Source organism: Crocodylus porosus, unplaced genomic scaffold (assembly GCF_001723895.1).
Source record: "Crocodylus porosus isolate Cpor-Errol unplaced genomic scaffold, CroPor_comp1, whole genome shotgun sequence".
NCBI classification, from domain to species: Eukaryota; Metazoa; Chordata; order Crocodylia; family Crocodylidae; genus Crocodylus; species Crocodylus porosus.
Window position 1 is genome coordinate 3,820,588 of NW_017728945.1, and position 20,055 is coordinate 3,840,642.

At 44.8% G+C, this 20,055-nt stretch overlaps 1 protein-coding gene across 1 annotated transcript in view; it reads left to right on the plus strand.

Annotated features, from left to right (window-relative positions):
• The window catches only part of LONP1 (lon peptidase 1, mitochondrial), a 66,691-nt gene that overhangs the window by 11,935 nt on the left and 34,701 nt on the right, over positions 1 to 20,055 (plus strand). Inside the window, exons 2-7 of the mRNA XM_019550659.1 lie at positions 8,421 to 8,509; positions 8,805 to 8,924; positions 10,617 to 10,851; positions 11,753 to 11,814; positions 12,373 to 12,502; positions 13,594 to 13,677. Coding sequence (XP_019406204.1) covers positions 8,421 to 8,509; positions 8,805 to 8,924; positions 10,617 to 10,851; positions 11,753 to 11,814; positions 12,373 to 12,502; positions 13,594 to 13,677 — 720 coding nt within the window. The remainder of the gene's footprint in view (positions 1 to 8,420; positions 8,510 to 8,804; positions 8,925 to 10,616; positions 10,852 to 11,752; positions 11,815 to 12,372; positions 12,503 to 13,593; positions 13,678 to 20,055) is intronic.

Genomic DNA, 20,055 nt, shown 5'->3' on the forward strand with positions numbered 1-20,055 from the left:
GCTGCTCTATTAAATGAGTATGAAAAATCTGGCAGTCCAGATATCACAGACCACCTGCTTGAATCACTCGATGCTGCTCATCAGAACTGCTGGGAGGACTCAACTTCATAACTTAATTTCTGTCGCTCCAGTCAGAGGAGCTGGGGCCTCATTCGCTGCCTGGGAGCAGCTCAACGTCCCTCAGCCCAAACTTCACCATCTGTGTCAGCCAGTGCTACTGCTGCCCACCTTTTGAAAGTGGCAAGAACATCCCCCACCCATAACAACAACGATTTTGAGCAAATATGTGAAGAATGGCATCATTTCCATCAAAATATTTGGAACCAAGATCCTCCACAAGCCTTTTCACCAACTCTGTGCAGTGCAAATTTCAAATCTGGTACTGCAGCTGGCCATGACAACGTGCCCCTAGAGTTTCTGAAACATCTTGGTCTTCAAGCTCACAATTGACTTCTACACTTTTTCAAATGTATTGTTCATGAAGGATGAATTCTATCAGCATGATGCTGAGCAAAAATCATTGGCCTACCCAAGCTTGACAGACCCGCAATCAGCAGCAAGCTACTGACCAATCTCCCTCCTGAGTGGCTGCTACAAGACACTTGAGTCATACACTGCAGAATTAGGTGTCTCCAGAAATTGATTCTTCCCTAAGCCCAGACCAAGATAGATTCCACTGTGGCCGGAGCACTTGCAGTCAAGTTTTAGCTTTAACCACCTTCTTTGAAAATGGCTTTCAGAAAAACCTGAAGACTGCTGTTGTCTCCCCTGATTTAACAGCAGCATATGATGCTGTCTGGCATACTAGTCATCTGGTGAAAATGTCAGGAATTCTGCCATATCAGGCCACTTGTCTAGTTGAACTGTTACGTTACTACATGTTTGATGCTTTAGAGTCCAACTGGCTACCCAGACTAGCTCTTGGAAACAAAACCAATGACAGGGATCAGTATTGGTCCCTCTTCTCTTCAGTATGTATATTAATGACCTGCCTGCAACTGTCTCACAAAAATTTGTTTACACTGATAACAGTCAGTGGCTTTGCTATTATGGGTGCATCGATAAAGATTTTCTTGGCCAATAGCGATAGCCGATTATTAACCAGCCATACTGGCTGATACTGATCCGATAACCGATTTGGTTACATGTGACACTGGAGGCTGCCAAACAAAAAAAGGTTTATTGGTGTGCCAAACAAAAAAAGGTTTATTTATGCTTTAAAATGTTCTGACATAAATGAAGTTTTTTTTTTTTGTGCATACCAGAAGCCTCTGGCATTCCATGTATCAGCATCCCAGCACTTCAAAATGGCGGCAGGGGCTTATGAACTAAAGCTCATTGAATGAACTTAAGTTCAAGTTCTGTTGCCACCATTTTTAAGTTCGGGAATGGTTTTAAGCGGGGCAGAGCAGAGTGGGGTGAGGGCGGATGAAGGCTGCACTCTGTGGGCTCGGGGTTCTCTGCTCTGCTGCCTTTGCTTCAGGTTCCCTGTGCCAGTCGTGTACCCCCTGCCTTCCAGCAGTGGGGGTCACAACTTGCAGCCCTCATTGCTGCTGGGCAGGCAGGGGACATGCAGCCATTGCAGGGCTCCTGAGGGAAAGCCAGCGCAATGGAGAGACCTGAGCCTGCACTGGGTAGCCTGCATCCACCCTGTGCACAAATCTGGGGGGTGCATGCAGTGGTGGGGAGCCACCTCCCTTCCTGCTCCCCCTTCACTGCCTCTGTCCTGCTCCCCACCCTGGCCCCAGGTCCCATGCACCACTCTGGCTGGGTGGTGCTCCAAGACCCAGTCCCTCTCTCACTGTGGGGACCTCAATCTGCCTTCCCCCCCACCCCCATTCCCGTTCACCTCCATAAACTTACTTGCAGGAAGCTGCTCTCCATGCTACTCAGCTGTTTTCCTGGCCACATGCATGCATGCAGCAGTGTACATGCACACAATGCCCCCCTGCGTCTTGCTCCTGGCAGCCTAAGTAGGACCCCTTGCAGGCTAGAATGCTACCCACCTGAAAGGGGAAACCCACCATTTCCTGAGGGAACCTAGGCGTATAGGGGTCCCGGCTCCATGGGCAAGAGGGAACCTAGGTATGCAGGGGCCCCAGCCAGAAGGCATAATTAATTATATTTATTATTACATTATTGACTACAATGGCCAAAAAAAGCCAATAGCCGATTATGTAAATTTCCCTTTTATCAGTGCCAATCTATTATGTACATTATATCCGTAAACCTCTATTTGCTACCCAAGCTCATGACTTTTTAAATGTGGAACTCGCACTTAATGGAGACGTAAGACTGATGTTAGAGTACTGCCTAAAATGGCACCTCAAACCAACTATCTTAAGACTGTCTCAAGTGTTTTCCATCTGGATAATGCCAGCACTAATCATGAACTTACAGTTACCTTAAATGGTCGGTCTCTCAAATTTGAAACTCACTTCGTTTATCTTGGAGTCATCCTTTACCAGACTTTAATTTATAAATTGCATCTCCAGAAAATTGCTTTAAAAATCAAACAAGGAATAACCTACTTGCCAAACTTGCAGGCTGCACATGGGGTACCAATGCCTCAATGCTACGTTCATCTCTCTCCCATCAGGTTATTCAGTTGCAGAATATTGTGCCCCTGTATGGGTTGGTTCATTGCACAATAAACTAATGGGCACCCAGCTGTATGTTACCACGTGTTTTTGTCAGGCACGTTGCTCCCCATTCCACTTCCATGGTTATCAGTCCTCAGTAACATTGCTCCCTCTCATCTCCCCTGGATAAATGCTGAGGTAAACTCACTAGCTAGACTCTATGATAATCCTTTGCTGCCAGTGCGTTGGGACATACTCCACCCACCAATAGCTCAGCCTCCCTCAAGATATCCAGGTCCACCCTTTCAAAACGCTTTGACTTTTCCTTACTTACTCGATGGCATGAAAAATGGTCAACACAAGCACCAATCAGTTGCCACGTCATTTCTGACTCTACAGAGAGTCAACCAGGATTTAACTGGCCACACTATTATTGGGCACTTCTAAACCATTTTTTAACTGGACAGGGTCACTGTGCCTCAAAACTGTACCAATGAGGCCTTTGCAATGACAACAAATGCCCTTGTGGATAAGTTGAGACCATATCCCATCCCCTCATCTATAAACCCATTTAAATTTGCAGATGACACCAAGATTTGGGATGAGGTGGGCACACTAGAACGGAGGGACAGGATACAGCTGGATCTGGACAGGTTACAGGGGTGGGTAAATGAAAATAGGATGGGATTCAATACTGGTAAGTACAGGGTGCTGCACTTGGGCATTAAGAGCCAGCAGCATGCCTGTAGGCTGGGGAATTCTCTTCTCGAATGCACAGTGGCAGAAAGGGATCTTGGAGTCGCTAGTGATTCCAAGATGAACATGGGCTGCCAATGCGAGGACACGGTCAGTAGGGCTGACGACACCTTGTCGTGCATCCACAGATGCATCACGAGCAGGGCCAAGGAGGTGATCCTTCCCCTCTATGAGACACTGGTCAGGCTGCAGTTGTAGTACTGTGTCCAGTTCTGTGCACCGCACTTCAGGAGGGATGTGGACAACATCGAAAGGGTCCAAAGGAGGGCCACCTGCATGATCAGGGGGCAGCAGGGCAGGCCCTACAAGCGGAGGCCATGGGACCTGAACCTGTTCAGCTTTCACAAGAGAAGCCTGAGAGGGGAACTGGTGGCCGTCTATAAACTTACTAGGGGGAACCATCGGGGAATGGGAGAGACCTTGTTTCCCTGAGCGCCTCCCGGAGTAACAAGGGATAACGGCTGTGAGTTGTTAGGGAGTAGGTTCAGACTAGACATTAGAAGGCACTACTTCACTGTCAGGGCAGCTAGGATCTGGAGCCAACTTCCAAGGGAAGTCGTGCTGGCTCCTACCATGGGGGTCTTTAAGAGGAGGCTAGACGATTATCTAGCTGGGGTCATTTGAGCCCAGTTTTCTCTCCTGCCCAGGGCAGGGGGTCAAACTAGAGGATCTGCAAGGTCCCTTCTGACCCTACATCTATGAATCTTTCTTAAAGATGGATGCTGTATATACCCTTTTCCAATCATCTGGTACTTCTCTCAACCACAAGTTTCCCAAGATAATGGCCAGCAGCTCTGCAGTCACAAGGGCCAACTCCCTCAGCACCCTTGGATGCAACCCATTTGGCCCCATGGACTTGTACACATTCAGTTTTTCTAAATAGTCCCTAACCTGTTCTTTCACAATTGTTATCTGCTCCCCAAACAGTGCTGCCAGGTGCAATAGTCTGGGAGCTGATCTTGCCCGTGAAGATTGAGGTAAAAAGGGCATTGAGTACTTCTGCCATTTTTGCATCATCTATCACTAGCTTGCTTCCTACATTCAGTAAGGGACATACACTTTCCCTGATCTTTTGCTGACATACTTGTAGAAACTTGTTATCTTTACTGTCTCTTGCTAGTTCCAACTCCAATTGCGCTTTGGTCTTCCTGATTTCATTCCTGCTTGCATGAGCAATACTCTTATACTCCTCCCTTGTTTGTCCTCATTTCCACTTCTAGTAAGCTTCCTTTTTGTATTCTGTCTCACTAAAGAGTTCCCTGGTAAGCAAAACTGGTGTTCTGGCATAGTTTCTAGTTTTCCTGCGCATCAGGATAGTTTGTTCCTGCGCCCTCAGTAAGGTTTCTTTAAAATATGACCAGCTCTCCTGGACTCCTTTCCCCTTTAGACTGGTCTTGCAGGGGATCCTGCCCATTGGTTCCCTCCATGAGTAAGAAAACTGCTTTTCTGAAGTCCAGGGTCCTACTGTGCTGCTCTCCTTCCTTTCCTTTCCCCAGGATCCTAAACTCAATCATCTCTTGGTAGCTGCTGCCCAAGTTGCCATCCACTGCTACACCCCACACCAATTCTTCCTTGTTTGTAAGCAACAGGTCTAGAAGAGCATGGCCCCGAGTTGACCTCTCCAACACTTGCACCAGGAAGTTGTCCCCAGCACTCTCCAAACGTTTCCTGGATTGCCTGCGCACTGCTGTGTTGCCCTCCTAGCAGATGTTAGGGTGATTGAAGTCCCTCATGAGAACCAGGGCCTCTGATTAGGAAACTTCCACTAGTTGTCTGAAGAAAACCTCATCTACCTCATCCTCCTGGTCTAGTGGTCTATAGCAGACTCCCACCACTATAACCCTTGGTGCTTTTCCCTCTGACCCTAACGCAGAGACTTTCAACAGGCCTGCCTCTGGTTTCATATTGGAGCTCTGAGTGATTATACAGCTTTTTTATATAAAAGGCAACTCCTCCTCCTCTTCTCCCTTGCCTGTCTTACCTGAACAGTTTGTGCTCATCCGTGATAGTTCTCCAGTGTTGTGAGCTATCCCACCAAGTCTGTTACTGGAATCACATCATAGTTCTGGCACTCTGTGAGGACTTACAGTTTCTCCTGCTTATTTCCCAGGCTGTTGTATTTGTGTACCTAAGGAAACTAGCCAATTGCCCATTTTCTCAAGAAGAATGAGGCCTCCCATGTTGCTCCCTCCTGCTTGTGCTTCCTCCAAGTCACTTTCCCGCTTACCTCAAGGCTTTAGTCTCCATCCCCCAGCAAACCTAGTTTAAAGAAGAGCCTGTCTGCGAACATGCTCTTACCTCTTTGTCAGGGGGATCTAATTTCTTCATAGCAATCCTTCTTCTTGGAAAAACATCCCAGGGTAGAGGCAGCCAAAGCCCTGCTGGCAACACCATCTGTGCAGCCACGCATTAATCTGTAGGAAGCCAGAGTTATGGGGAAAGAGAAGACTTTGGGGAGTGAATTTGATAACCGTCTTCAAATACTTGAAGGATGATTATGTAGATGTTGGAGGTGAGCTTTTCTCTGTGGCCGTAGGGAACAGGACTAGGAGCAATGACTGCAACCTTCTGGAGAGGAAATTTAGGTTGAAGATTAGGAAGATCTTTTTGACTATGAGGGTGGTCAAGCATTAGAACAGGCTACCTTGAGAAGCTGGAAATTTTCAAGAACAGGCTGGACAGACACTTGGCTGGGATGGTTTAGTTGGAGATGGTTTTCCCTTGGGTTGGATTAGATGACGTTATGACGTTCCTTCCAGGCCACTTTCCTATGATCCTTTGAATAGATTCTTGTTAAATGTAGATAGCAAGGATCAGAACAATGTAACTCTCATTCTTCTCCAAACATAAAGGCGCATGTGCAAAACAACTACTTTTAAGAATTATTCTGATAAATAATTTCAAAGTCAAGCATTTGGAAATTTCTAAAGCATGAGAAGTCTGTGTTCTAACAACACTCCTTCAGCCTGTTATAGTATCTAGACATAATCAGATAATACTGGGGGGTTTTCATGTAAGCTGCACTTCAGTACACAAAATGTATAGTGCTTTGGGAACAAGGCAGCTGTTCAGTATTCTTTTAATCTTGAGCATTAATGGTGTACCCTCATGTCTTGGTCATAATTCAAATAGTTTCAGTCGCACCTGGGAACCCTCATTTGTTCCATAAATAAGATCCCTAGGTCTAAAATTGGGCACCCAACAATGAGAAGCATTTGTTAGTAAACACTTAACAAAAAGTTTTTGTGAGTGACTTGCCCAACCTCACATAAGTACTTTGTGATAGAGCCAGGAAAGGTGAATGCCATATAAGAAATGTTTTTGGCTTTAACCATCAACTAGCTTCTCTGCTTGTATCCCTTATCTTTGTTCTTTGATCTAAATTTCTAGATCAAATAATATGGGGCTTCTGTATAAATTCACTAGACAGCACTTAAGTTACAGTCTGTCCTGCATGCCAGGTGAGGTAGGTTAGGAGTCTGATCAGAAATAATAATTTTACTGTAATACATGTGGGCAAGGGAGCAGATTGAAAGTAGTATAAACAATGGTGTTTTTTTAAGTTTCTGTTGTTTGGCTTTATAATGCAAGTATGTTAGAAGGAACTTAACTTCTTACATGTTACCTATTTATTTAAAGAAAAAAGAGTAAAACATATCGTCTAATGATTCAGCTGTATGAACCCCCATTATGTAGTATAAACAGAGTGTGAATTTTTAGCACTAAAGCGGATTGATACTAGGTGAACTGCAGAATTAGGTGAATTATAAGACTGCTTTAGTTGGCAGTAGGAAAATACTTATTCCTCAGATAAATGTAGGGGGGAAAAGGGAGAACTTGACTGACTGTCAGGGTGCTAGGGTCAGTGAGTAGGCTCTCAGGAAATGCCAGTTAAATATTCTTCAACATGCAACCCAAGAGTCTACCTGTTCCTGTGATTCCCCAGTGCAGCGTTTGCTTCTGCTGCTGTGGTAATGTGCAATCAGCATTGTCGTAAAAGCTGCTGTTCAGTTGTTTTGGCTAGCTGCCAACATTTTGGTGATTGCTCAAGCAACCAAAGGAAAATAATAACTTTGTAAAACTTAACTGGGGCAAATCTGCACAGAATTTCAAGGGACTGAAAAAAAGCAATTCTGTGGCTCCAGGGCTTTTTTCCTGTCTAATTTCAAAGGCCTGTTGCAAACAGTGGAGACATTATATTGGCTTAGAGAAAAGGCCACAAGAATCATATATGGTATAAAATGTCAAGTGGTCTACACTTGAAGCTTCTGATGTGTCTTCTTGCAAGGTGCACCGTTTAAATTATGTACAGTAAAGTTGTTAGAAAAAGATATGACAATTTATATTTATTTCATGGATTTGTGTCCAGTAGTCATATTTATAGCAAGTAATATTGTTAGCACAGTTCCTTATGGGAATCCCTTTCTGGCAGCTTAATTAACTTGTTTTTTCCTTTGCCATTCCAAAGGACTTGAAAGTTGAATAGCATGGAGGGTGGTTGAAATTTCTTTATACTTCCATGACAAACATTTATTTGGCTTTAACAGTTCAGTGCCATTTACAGGCAGGGATGGAATTTTGGCCTTGTCCTGTCTGAAACGACATCTCTGCAGAACATCTGTATTTTTTGCTGGCTGTGTAGTCCTGCATAAAAGTTCACAAATGTTGTACAGCAGTATCAATAGCAACACAATGTAGTGAGACGTGACAAATACAATTGTAGTGGGAAAGCAAAACCAAGGACTTATCAAATCAACCCAAAGCTCCTTGCCTGTAGTGTATTCACAGCCTTTACTATGCATGAGCATTACAATAAGAGCTCTGTTCAACAGTTGTTCAAAGTGAAAGTTGTATAGACTGGACAAAGAGAAGTTCACAAACTGCTTAAATGTTTGTTCCTGTGGTGAGGAAAAGAGGGGAGTAACTTCCTAAAGGGCATAGATCTTTGACAAAGTTGGGAATGGAGCCTGGAAGAAATTTCCTAGGCTTTAACCAAAAGCCTATCCTACTTCTGTGGTGGGAGCTGAAACCTTTTGAGAGCTCTGTCTCTGAATATTGACGTAAATCTCATTTCCATCCTAGGTAAAAAATAAGAAGCTGGTTGAGTTGCTGAGGAGGAAGGTTCGCCTTGCTCAACCTTATGCTGGTGTCTTTCTAAAGAAAGATGACAAGTAAGTATCCATCTCTCTGTAAGTATACAGTCTCGCTACTACTTAGGCTTGTCTGCATCAAGAAAGATGAGGCCCAAAATTGTTAACCAGAAGTGACATTGGTAGCGACAGAAAGGTTTGAAAAAGCCATAATTGCAAAATGTAAATGAATATCAGGTCTGTGTGCTAGTTGCTTTGTTCACAGCATTATTTAAGTTTCTTTCAAACAGACTTCAAAGACAAGGAATGTGAGGAGTCCCAGAATAAATGTGTCTGAGCAAGATTCTGAACGTTTACTTTTAAATGTTTTTATCAGCAATGAATCTGATGTGGTAGAAAACCTGAATGAGATCTACCAAACAGGAACTTTTGTTCAGATCCATGAAATGCAGGACCTTGGAGACAAGCTGCGAATGATTGTCATGGGGCATCGAAGGTAAAAGCATCTTCTACACAATTTAGATATTTTACCAGACTTCATGAACAGGCACATCCATTAAGCTTTTGTCACTCTGTATACGCTAATATGTGTACAGTGTTCAGAGAAAGAGGCTGTGGGTTGCGATCTCTTGGGTTTGTCTTGGTCAGGGGTGGAGGCAGTTCATGAGGGGGATATATTTGTAGGGGTATAGGTATGTGTGGTACTTCAGATGAATGTCCGATAAGTTTCTATCTGGAGTAGGGATGTAAAAGGTTAAACAGTAATTATATGTATACCATTTAATTATTATACCATATAATGTTTACATCCCGGTTTTGGTGCTGTCCACTGTTGGGGGAGAAGCTCTGGAAGGGGCTGCCCAGGAGGCAGTGTGGATCTGGGCTGCAGCATTGTGCAGCTGCTGTAGTAGGGATGTAACTAGTGGTTACCTGGGGGAGCAGAGCTGGGCAACGTTGAATAGTGGAGCCAGCAGGGCTTAAATAGGAGCAAGCACAGTGGTGGGTCTGCCATCAGGTGCCGCAGAGGCAGGCTGCACAAAGCCAGGTGCCCCTGGCCCCCTCCCTCCCATAGCACCCAAAGAGGCTTCCACCTGCCAGGACAGCCACACTGTACCCAGGTGCCCACAGGTGCCTGGAGCCCCAGGAGGTGTCTCCCTCTTGCCCAGCCCCAGACTCCAGCAGCTGCTATTTGGCAAGGACCCACCTGGAGTCTGTTCTTCCAGGCCAGGGTCGTGTGGCAGGCAGATGTGCCACTCAGGATTGCGCTCAAGGCATCCATCTGTGGGCTGAGTGCCCCCTTTGCTAGGAGCCTCAGCACCAGGGCAAGTCCTCAGCCAAGTGGGAGGAGTGTGGCACTGGCCCAGCTGCTGGCTGCATCTAGACAGGGAAAGGAGAGTGGCGCGGCAGTGGGAAACACGGAGCCAGGGACCCTGCCATACCCTGCCACCCCATGCTGCTGCTACTGGCACCACTGCCTGCGCCTGCACACTCACCACACAGAGCCTGCTGTGGCCACAATCTTCAGTCCCGACTGGTAGCAGAACTCATTGCAGTCCCACCTATCACCCTTGGCCCTGGCTCCCCACACTGCCCTGCCCCTCTGCTCTGGGACCATTTAACCAGTATAATAAGAGGAGGTTAAACAGGTAATTTTTAAAATGATATTTACATCCCTAGTCTGGAGGAGTTTAGGAAATAGACAGCTTATATTGTAACTCATATATTGTTCATATCTGAAAGTTCATTGGTTTGTTCTTTCCTCTTATGTGTTGGTGGAGTGAACATGGGCAAATTGGAATATCTTACAGGTACTCTTAGAAATAAAGCATCTGCTTTCTTTAATGGGTTAGGTTCTTCAAAAGAAAAGTTTTAAAAACTAATTCCACTTCCTTGTAGAGCAGGAACTTACAGAAGCTAAATCAGTAGCCAGTGTACTCTTTCGTGCTTCAGTTTATTTTTCTAGAGCTTGTTTGGCAAATCCCATTTTTATCTAGCAACTAGTCGCAGTGTATTTTCAAAAGAGTAAAACCTGAATCTCACCAAACTATAATCCAGGCTTTTTGTCACATTAGTTATAGTGAAAAAGCAACTGAAAACAACTCTCCCTTTACCCATTTTAGAGCTGCAGCCATGTGTACCAGTGTTTGGCTTGCAAAGTTGTTAATAGCTATCTCTCCTTTGCCTTCAGAATTTGTATAAATAAGCAACTAGAGATTGAGCCTGAGGAACATGAGGCTGAGAATAAGCACAAAGCAAGAAGGAAGACGAAGCGCTCTAAGAAAGAGACTGAAGAAGAGTCTGATATGAAGGACCAAACTACAGAGCTGGTCCTTGAGCCTGTGGTACACTCATCACCAGAAGTGCTTATGGTAGAAGTGGATAATGTTGTTCACGAAGATTTCCAGGTCACAGAAGAAGTCAAAGTGAGTGACAGAATTGTGTAAGGAAGGTGAATGATGTGAGAATGTATATCCAAACCTGAGGTTTCCCAGTAGGAGAACATCCAGACTGTCTTGTTAAAATGAAAGGATAGTAAAATTATAGAATTGCCAACTGGAGAATGTTGTAAAATGCATGGTTCTTAGTCATAATCTTCATATAATCCTATTGTAATAATTCTTCTGATAACAACAGTTCAGTTCAGAGTGTCTTAGGTCCCTATTTAACTGACTTGGATTGTGCTGCGTTTATTAATATTCTGTGTCCTGTAGGGTGTTGTTCTAAGGTGGCTGACTAAAAAATGACCATAGTTTTCTTTAAGGGTTCTGTTTAAAGGACTAGCCTGGAATTCTGTGTATAGTGTAGTCCAGTTTATAGCCTCTCTCTCCTTTCATCCAAGTACAGTCAGTGGGGCAGAGAGAATATCCATAGTAACAGTAGCTAAAATTAGATGGGACTCCAGGCTAGTCTTCAGTCTGACTGTCCATTATCAAGGGAAGGGGTGAGAGCAGGTGATATTCTGAGCTCCAGTGTGGGAGGAATGTTCTACTAACCCTGATGTTTTGCAGGGTTAAGATCCTTATCCTGTATGACAAAGATGAGGACTTGTGAACTAGCCAGACGTGTACATAATCATAGCAAACCACTGTGCAGCACCACTGAGATGCTTCAGTTGTTTGCTGTGGGAAAAAAAACACCTCTGAAATAAAGGTCAGTTAGCTGCATGAGGTAATTTAGGATCTCCAGCCATGCAGCTCTCATAATATAGCACCCCACTGTGAATTAAGTAGGTTGTAAACCACCCAGATGTGAATGCTCCAAGTTCTGCTTTATTAGTGTAGTAAAAGCTGCTTATTTTTTAAACTTTGTTATGTTGTTTAATAGGCACTTACTGCAGAAATTGTCAAAACAATTCGGGACATCATTGCCTTGAACCCTCTCTATAGGTATGTATGTCCTACCCAATTTTAGGTCTGTCTTTCAGCAGTTCTTAGTCAGGATCAGGCATTTTGGGCTACAGCCTAAGCAGCAAGGAATAGTAGCTGGGATAAGATTTTGCTTCGGAATTGCAAGTTGATTTGTTGAAAAAGATGATGATGAAGAGCAACTTTGAAAACATGGCAAATGGTCCAAGTACATAAGTTTGATTGGAATTAAGCCAGAAGGTAACTTGACCAGTGGTTGAAAGTGTTAGCCTTACTAAGCTGCGGCACTGAGTGTGCACCACTTATGTAGATCCTCCCTGCATTAACTCTGGTTTTAGCCACCAATAATTTCTCACTTTATTTAGTAAACTAAGGAGATTTGTTTCCTCAATATATTACAACTAGACAGTAGAAAAAAAATCTCAGCTCAGAATTTCAGAGTCAAATGGCTCCTTTTTTCTAATTCAGCTTAATCAGTATTGATTCCTAACTTCTATTTCCTCTAAGGCATCCAATAATTAAAGGAAATATTCTCTTAATGCAAATGTTTTGATTTTTGATTCTGATTGATCTTTTCAGGGAATCTGTGCTTCAGATGATGCAGGCGGGGCAAAGAGTGGTAGATAACCCAATCTATCTGAGTGACATGGGAGCAGCACTAACAGGGGCAGAGTCTCATGAATTGCAGGACATCCTGGAAGAAACTAATGTAAGATGAAACTTAAATCGTTTATATAATTTAGATTTTTATTTCAAACAGATACATTGTCCTCTGTGTAGAGGATGTAAGCATTGTTTAAGGAGAGGAGTTGACTTCAAGAGACAATGGAGTGTGTGTGTATGTCTACTAAGGATTAAATTTGAATAACAAGTCTATGCATTTTATAATATATAAATGTTTCATAGAATATGTAGTGATCCAACACAAAGCCAAGCTAGGTATTAGGGCACTAAAAGATTCATTTTAATTACTTTTTGTATCTTTTCGGAGAGGAGGATCACTGTAGGACGGCTTTATCTCTGACAACTTGTCCCTTTTTGGCAAACACTAAATTATCTCTCGAGAACTGCAAAACTTTAGAACTCTTGGTTCAGAGATTATACCTTTTATTAGACCAAGCTTTTGGGCACGTGCACCCTTCCTCAGGCTCAGAGAAAATTTAAGATGGTAAAAAGTCCCCATAGGTAGAAAATAAACTTAATTTTTCCACAGAGGAAGCTGAAGGTGGAAGTCTGTTCCTCTGGGTCTATGAGAGTTGCTCTGATGTGCAGATAAGGCAGGATTCCTTCTCTGGTGGTGTCAGATGGCAAAAAGACAGGGAAGTGTAGAAATCTTTCTTGTTGTTCAACAGTGAAGTTTAAATCCAAAAGTGTCTGATTTCTTAGTTGGTCTAATAAAAGGTATCATCTCTGAACCAAGAGTTCTAGAGTTTTGCATTTCTTTTTGCCTCAGACCAACACAGTTACCTAATAAATCTCTTGAGAGTTAAAATCTTTATCTTGTTTGTTCTAGCTGAATGACATTAGAACCAGAAAGAGGTAACTTGCATTCTAATATGTAGGAGGCTTATATTTCACATGATTTGATGAGAAAGTAGTCTACATATTGCTAGTCTGTGAGTAGGAAGATTTTTCTCAACCTTCCCAGAACTGTAGATGCTGAAAAGTTTCCACAAGTTTCTTGTATGAACCTACCACCATCCAACAATCCTTACTACTTTTGATTTTGGGCCGTACGCTGTTTTGCCAAGTGGCAGCTGTAGTGTGTGCAGTGTGAAAACTTACGTTGCTTCTTTCCAGATTCCTAAACGGCTGTATAAAGCCCTCTCTCTCCTGAAAAAAGAATTTGAGCTGAGCAAACTTCAACAACGCCTTGGACGAGAGGTGAGACTTTAAAAGGATGGCACATATATCCTCTTTCAAGTTGATATCATGCTTATCACTCATATCTGAGGATCAATAGCATACAATTATGTAACATGGGCATACATTCTCAAAAGAAAAAAAATGTTTATTACAATAATACAGGCTCAAATTCTGAATCATTAGTAGATTTATCAATGTTGTTTTTAAGAATCATATCAACACTGCCAGTTATAACTAGCACTTTATCAAATGTGTAGGTTACACATATTATTTCCCAGTAATAATTTGCATGCAGCTTAATTTCTCTTGTATGTGTGTGTGTTTTGGAAAGTAATAAAATCCTAATAATCATAGAATGTAGGTTGGAAGGGACCTCAGAAGATCATCAGGTCCAGCCCCTGTGCACCAAGCAGGAAAGACAGCTGGGGTCAAGTGACCCCCAGCAAGGTGACTGTCCAGTCTCCTCTTGAAGATTTCCAGGTTAAGCTATTGCACCACCCCTGGAGGGAGCTTATTTCACAGTCTAGACACCCTAGCTGTGAAGAAATTCTTCCTAATGTTGAGCCTGAAAAGGTTTTCCAAGAGTTTGTGGCCATTGCTCCTGGTTATTCCCAAGGGTGTCCTGGTGAACAGTTCACCAAGCCCCTGAGGTACTCTCCTGATGTAGTAGTAAGCTGCTGCCACGTCCCCTCTCAACCTTCTCTTCTTCAGGCTGAAGAGTAATAATATAAAACCTAGTCACATAATATTGGCTGGGAATTGGAAGTAGACATGGTATATGTGAAAAGAAGAGGGTTGAAATGTTAACAAGCATTTTATTTGCAAGATTATTGTTTGTAGGGTTGGCAGGGACCTGAGCAGATCATCAAGGCTAGCCCCCTGCCATGGCAGGAAAAAGTACTGGGGTCAAACGACCCCAGCAAGGTGTTTGTCTAGCCTCCTCTTAAAGACCCCCAGGGTAGGAGCCAGTACCACTTTGCTTGGAAGTTGGTTCCAGCTCCTAGCTGCCCTGACAGCGAAGTAGCGCCTCCTGATGTGTAGTCTGAATCTACCCTCTGCCAGCTTGTGACCGTTATTTCCGTTATTTTTGATTGTGGTAAGTTTAAATTGGAGTATGATAAACATTTTCAAAATGGGATGTGAGTCAACTAACTTCAAAGGCACAGCATGCATACCAAATATTAAATTCTTATGTGTGCTAAATCCAAGAGCCTGTCTAGGTAAGAAGAGGTATTATGCCTTATCTAAAAGCCGGAGCAGAAATCTTTTAGCCAGGACCCCTGAATACTATTGCTTTGTCACCAGTTTCTGTGGTTTTGAGCAACCTTCTATTTTTCTTATAAGGAAAATGTGGAAAACACAACACAGCCACTGTCCCCCCTGGGCCCGTGAAGAAACTTAAATCATTTTCAGAGTTCTGTAAGTAGGGACCTACTTAATTCCTAGTTTCACAAATTTTGCAGAAACTGAAATCAGCAAAAAAACCCAAAACTTAATATAAATAAAATACTGGCTTCTCCTTGCCACCAGGAGGAGAAGGCGCAAGCTGACAGGGGCAGCACAAAGAGCAGCAGACAAGATGGCAGCTGCCTCCTTGTCCTTGCTCCCTGCCAAGGCCTCTCTGCCAATCTGCGCCGAGGGGTGGGGCCACACAAAGGGCAGCCAGAAATCTAGATGGCTGCTACCCCATCATCCCTCCTTCCCATGGGACCTCTTCGCCAGTCAACATCAGGGTGGGGTTTATCTGCCAATCAGCACTGAGAGGCAAGGCGACAACAATATGACTGTGAAATTAGAACTTTACACCACAATCAACTCACAAAAATTGGTAAGTTCCCCTGTTATTTAGGTACCCATAAGAACCTACAAAAAAAACATGACAATAATAGACTTCAAAAGATCTGACTCAAACCATGTAATATGCATCTACTAATATAAGTTGCATATCTGATAGACCTGGTAACTTTTTACTACTACTCCTTGTGGCAGGTTGGGGGTGGAGGAGGAGAGACTTTTTTTTACTTTTTAAACTTTGAGTGTAAGGGTATGTAGTCCTCCCCAGGGCCAAGCATGAAACACTTGTTATCAACAAAAAAATGCTAGGTCACCAGAGATTGAAACTATCTTCCCACATGCCCCTCAAGGGATGACGCATGTAGGAACAGCTGTCTTTTTCAATCTCGTAGAGTGGCCCCTCGATGGTCCAGTGCAACACAAATAGGTCCACATTTAGTTGCAAGGTGAAGTGTTTACAGTCAAACGTGAACTGTGCATGGACTACAAAGTGGAAGAATTGTAGGGCATCGTCAGAGCTGACCTCCCGTGAGGGGGTTTTTTCAGGGTTGCCAACTTGGTCTGGCCCAGTAGGGAATTGGCCAGGCAGATCATGTTCCCCTTGGTCACTCGATATGGGCTAGAGAAGATGTGTACAGTCTCAGAGAAATCCAAGTCCAGTGTGCCAAAGAGGGTGCAGCAAAGAGCAGCTGCAATTGTGGGCAGTTGAAGAAGGTATGGAAGAGAGTCTCCTCCACTTTCTTCTTGCCAGAAGGGCAGGGCTGCCAGTGATGCCGAGTCAAAGTGGCAGACAAATGTGTCTATGGCCAGAGTCCCGTGCAATAGTTGCCACTGGCAGTCACTAGTTCTTTTAGTGCTGGGTAGCTTGTACAGGGTGTGCCAGGCTAGGCAGGCTTCCTTTGGTGTTGCTCCCACCAGGCAATGCCTTCAAGTCATGTCAGGGCAGGCAATGAGGACATGGGCATGAGGCAGTCTGATTGTCCATGTGTAAAGTGCCTTCCCAGACAGCATCTCAAGGCAGAGTCCACCGTGGTTCTTGCTGTGCACAGGGAATGGTTCCTGCCATTCTCATTGCTGTCTGTCCACAGCTGCAGAAATAGGCAGCAGTAGAGGGGGTCTTTCTAGCAGGCTGCCATCATGGAGGTCTTGTTATATACGGAGGAGGCCTCCTACAGTGGCAAGTGCATCCCTGGGGAGGACAGCTTTCACTTCAGCTAAGAGGCACAAAGCAGAATGGACAGAGTGCAGACCCAGCCAGTCAAGCCTGGGCTTTGCCAGGCACACCAAGCCAAGTCAAAAGGGTGGGTTAGCTTGATGGTGTGTGAACAGACTAAGGAAACAATGAGGCTTTCAGAGCTGAAACTCAGTGCCTCCTGCTGCAAGGCCAAGTTGTGGGTCAGGGGCTTTCACAGCAGCTCTGGAAATTGCAGGTTGCTGCCCTAGGGTCTCAGTCAGAGGTAGACCTGCTAGACCCAGGCAAGGGCAGAAGGGCATCCCAGCCAAGGTAATCAGGATCCAATAGGAAAAAAACAGAGACCAACATAAGCAGTATCTCAGGATAGCTTTGTTTGCTTACTTAAATAGAAAGGTGTTACAGCACTTCCAGAAGATGTCCAAGTTTAAACTCTGGTTTCAGAGCTGAGGAGCAGCTGCCAAGAGTGGCCTCTGTTGCATTTTCATCAGGTGGACTTGACATGCTGATGGTATTTCTTGCAGGAGGTTGCTCTTTGCTGACTTTAGGGATTGTGATGAGGCGTAAGGGAGAAAGCTGTCCTTGGGTATGTAGAGCTCAGACTGTTTAGGGCAGGAGTGTCAAACATACAGCCTTTGGGCCAGATCTGGCCTGGTGCTGCTCCTGGACCTGATCAGACTCACATAGGGCACAACATGCCCCTGGTTTAGGGCGTTATAGTCCAAACCAGCACCAGATTTCACTTGGAAAGCTGTTGGGAGCCAGGGCAAACTCTGGACCAGTGGAGTTACGTGTCCCTAGTGATCCAGGCCAGAAAATTTCACTGTTGGCCCTCTATCAAACTCTGGAACTTGAGTTAGACCAGTGATTCCCTAGCCTTCACTGTTCCTGGAATACATCTTATACTTTATTATCCTTGTCAACCTGTTTTATCTCTGTAATTTCCTGTGGCCGTGATCCATGTTAAAGGGCCTTGTAGACAACATGTTGTCCATGAGCTATGGATTAGTGATCACTGTGTTAGACTGAAGCCTGTAAAGCTTTCAGAGAATAAACTTTTGTCCCATGGGGACTAAAAGAGACTGATGTGCCCGATGCTGTACACTGACTGAGTGCTGAAGGTCCTTGCAGTAGCTGGGGATTAATTAGATTATAGATGCCCTGATAATCCTAACTGGCGAACTATATGTCGTGCTGCAGAAGAGAATGCAAATTCTGCTAAGATCCTTGCCAGTCTAATGTGGGGAACCGTTTTGCTAAATCCAGATCTAGTGATCAGTTGGCCCCTGAGCATTTGAGAGGAGATTGCTAGCCAAACATCAAAGAGAATGTTCTCTGTACTATTTTACAACTTGGTCTATCTCCTTGACATTCTGTCTTCAGCTATGGCTAATCTCTTATGCTTCAGAAGAAAGACATACCTGAACTATGTATCAAGGGAAAATGTTCCTCTTTGGTATCTGAACCTGAAGGGCCTTCTTTGGGATAAAGCTGAAGCTCTGAACCATGAGTTTTGACTTAAGTCATTGTCTTATTGCATGGTACACATGTTTTATGTATTCTGAGAGCAATGCAGGCAGTTTTGCCCAGGAAGGGGGAGGAGAAGGGGATACTCTGGAGAGATAGGGCTAAGACCCTACTAGCCTCCGTAGAGTCTCTCAGAAACTAAATTAAAGCATAGTTCTAGAAACTTTTTAAAGAATTCTAAATAGTAAGTTATTCTAATATTGAACTACCCTGGTCTCTATAAAAACTCCATCTTAATTAAAGCGAATTTCTTAACTTCAGTTTCTGTCCAGTAGCTTTTGTCAGCAAGCGATAGAAATCTTTAGGTAAGAAGGTTGAAAAAAGTTTGATGTAGTTCATAATAACTAATGACTTTTTGCTTATCTTTGAGACAAAATTGCCTCCAAAGCACAAGGTCAGCACTTTTTCGTAAGCAAAAGTTCCCTAAAAAACACCACAGTTCTTTGCTTGCCTCAGAAGGAAGGGCATTTGCATCTATCATTACCCAGATTTGACTGATCAAGGACAGATTTCAGCAGGAAACTGGAATTTAGTCTCGCCCTCATTTCCTTCAGCTAGGTTTTGTAGCAAGCTATAATACGTCATCTCTTACTGTGTAATGGATAATAAAGGCTTTTATGAAGTCTTTCAGCTTTAGGTTGGAGTTTGCCTCCCCAAAATGGATTCCTGTTGACTTAGTGTTCAGGGTAGAATCAAACCTGACTAATTATTTGGGTGCATCTGAAACTGGTAGTACCTACCTAAGCATTACCTGTCTCAGGAGTATTTTCCTGCAGACCCTGCACCCCAAATAGTGTACACACATTATTTTGGAAGGCATCTTAAAAAATAAAAATTCCAGAGTTATGGCTGAGACCTGATCGGAGAGACAGAGTGCAGCTCTGGAGCATCAGCAAAAGTTGGTTTCAACCCTCTTATAGTCATTGCCAAATAGGCAGCAGCTTTTGACTGTAAAGCCAAAAGCTACTGCTAAGTTACCAGTTGTCACGGTGTCACGTAGGTGCCCCGTGACTGTGAGTGAGATTGGCAGAGCTGCCAATCACCATGGCAGCTCAGGTGCTGGTTGCCAGGGCAACTTGGCGGGTCAGGTGGCCAGAAGGGGGCAGGGCCGGGCCTTTGTAAACAGTTCAGACCGGAGCCTGACCAGCAGTTCCCTTTTGACTGCCACAGGAGCAGGAGCTCTGCGGCTGAGCTGAGCAGCCTGAGTTAGGAGTTGCAGCCTTACCATGCTGGCTGGCTGCGATGATGCTGGGGACAAGAACACCCTAAAGGGAGGTAGGCTTGAGAGCCTGGTAAGGGGCTTGGAGTTCATGTTTGGAGCACGGAGACTCTGTGTGGTTTAGGTTACAGCCGGGTGGCTTGAGTTTTGGTTACAGTTATCCGGAGGACCGGGTGAGGCTATAGGGGAGTGAGGAGGCCTCACGGGGGCTCGCCAGCAGTTTGGGGGTTCCCAGTGCCCAGGAGGGGCAGGGTGCCAGTGGGGCACTATTGTTGGCGCCAGAGAGGCGCGGTGTTGTGCCGGAGAGGCGCGGGGTGTGGGGTCAGGGACCCCAGCCCATAAGGACAGTGTTTGCCCAGTGGGGGCAACAGACCCAGCGAAGGGTCAAGGGGACAGGCAAGGCTGCGGCCGCCTGTGCCCCAGCATGCGGAGTGCGGTAGTGGCCCCAGAGAGGGCAAAGGCCCAGAGCGGGGCAGAGAGAGAGAGCGCGTGCGAGGAACGCAGGCATGGGCCCAGAAAGGGTGGGCAACGGCCGCGGAGAGCGCGGGTGCGGTAGAGGTGCCGGTAACAGGGCGGCGGTATCGAGCCGGGCCCAAGGGCGCCGGTAACAGGGGCGGCGGTGTCGAGCCAGGCCCAAGGGCGCCGGTAACAGGGGCGGCGGTGT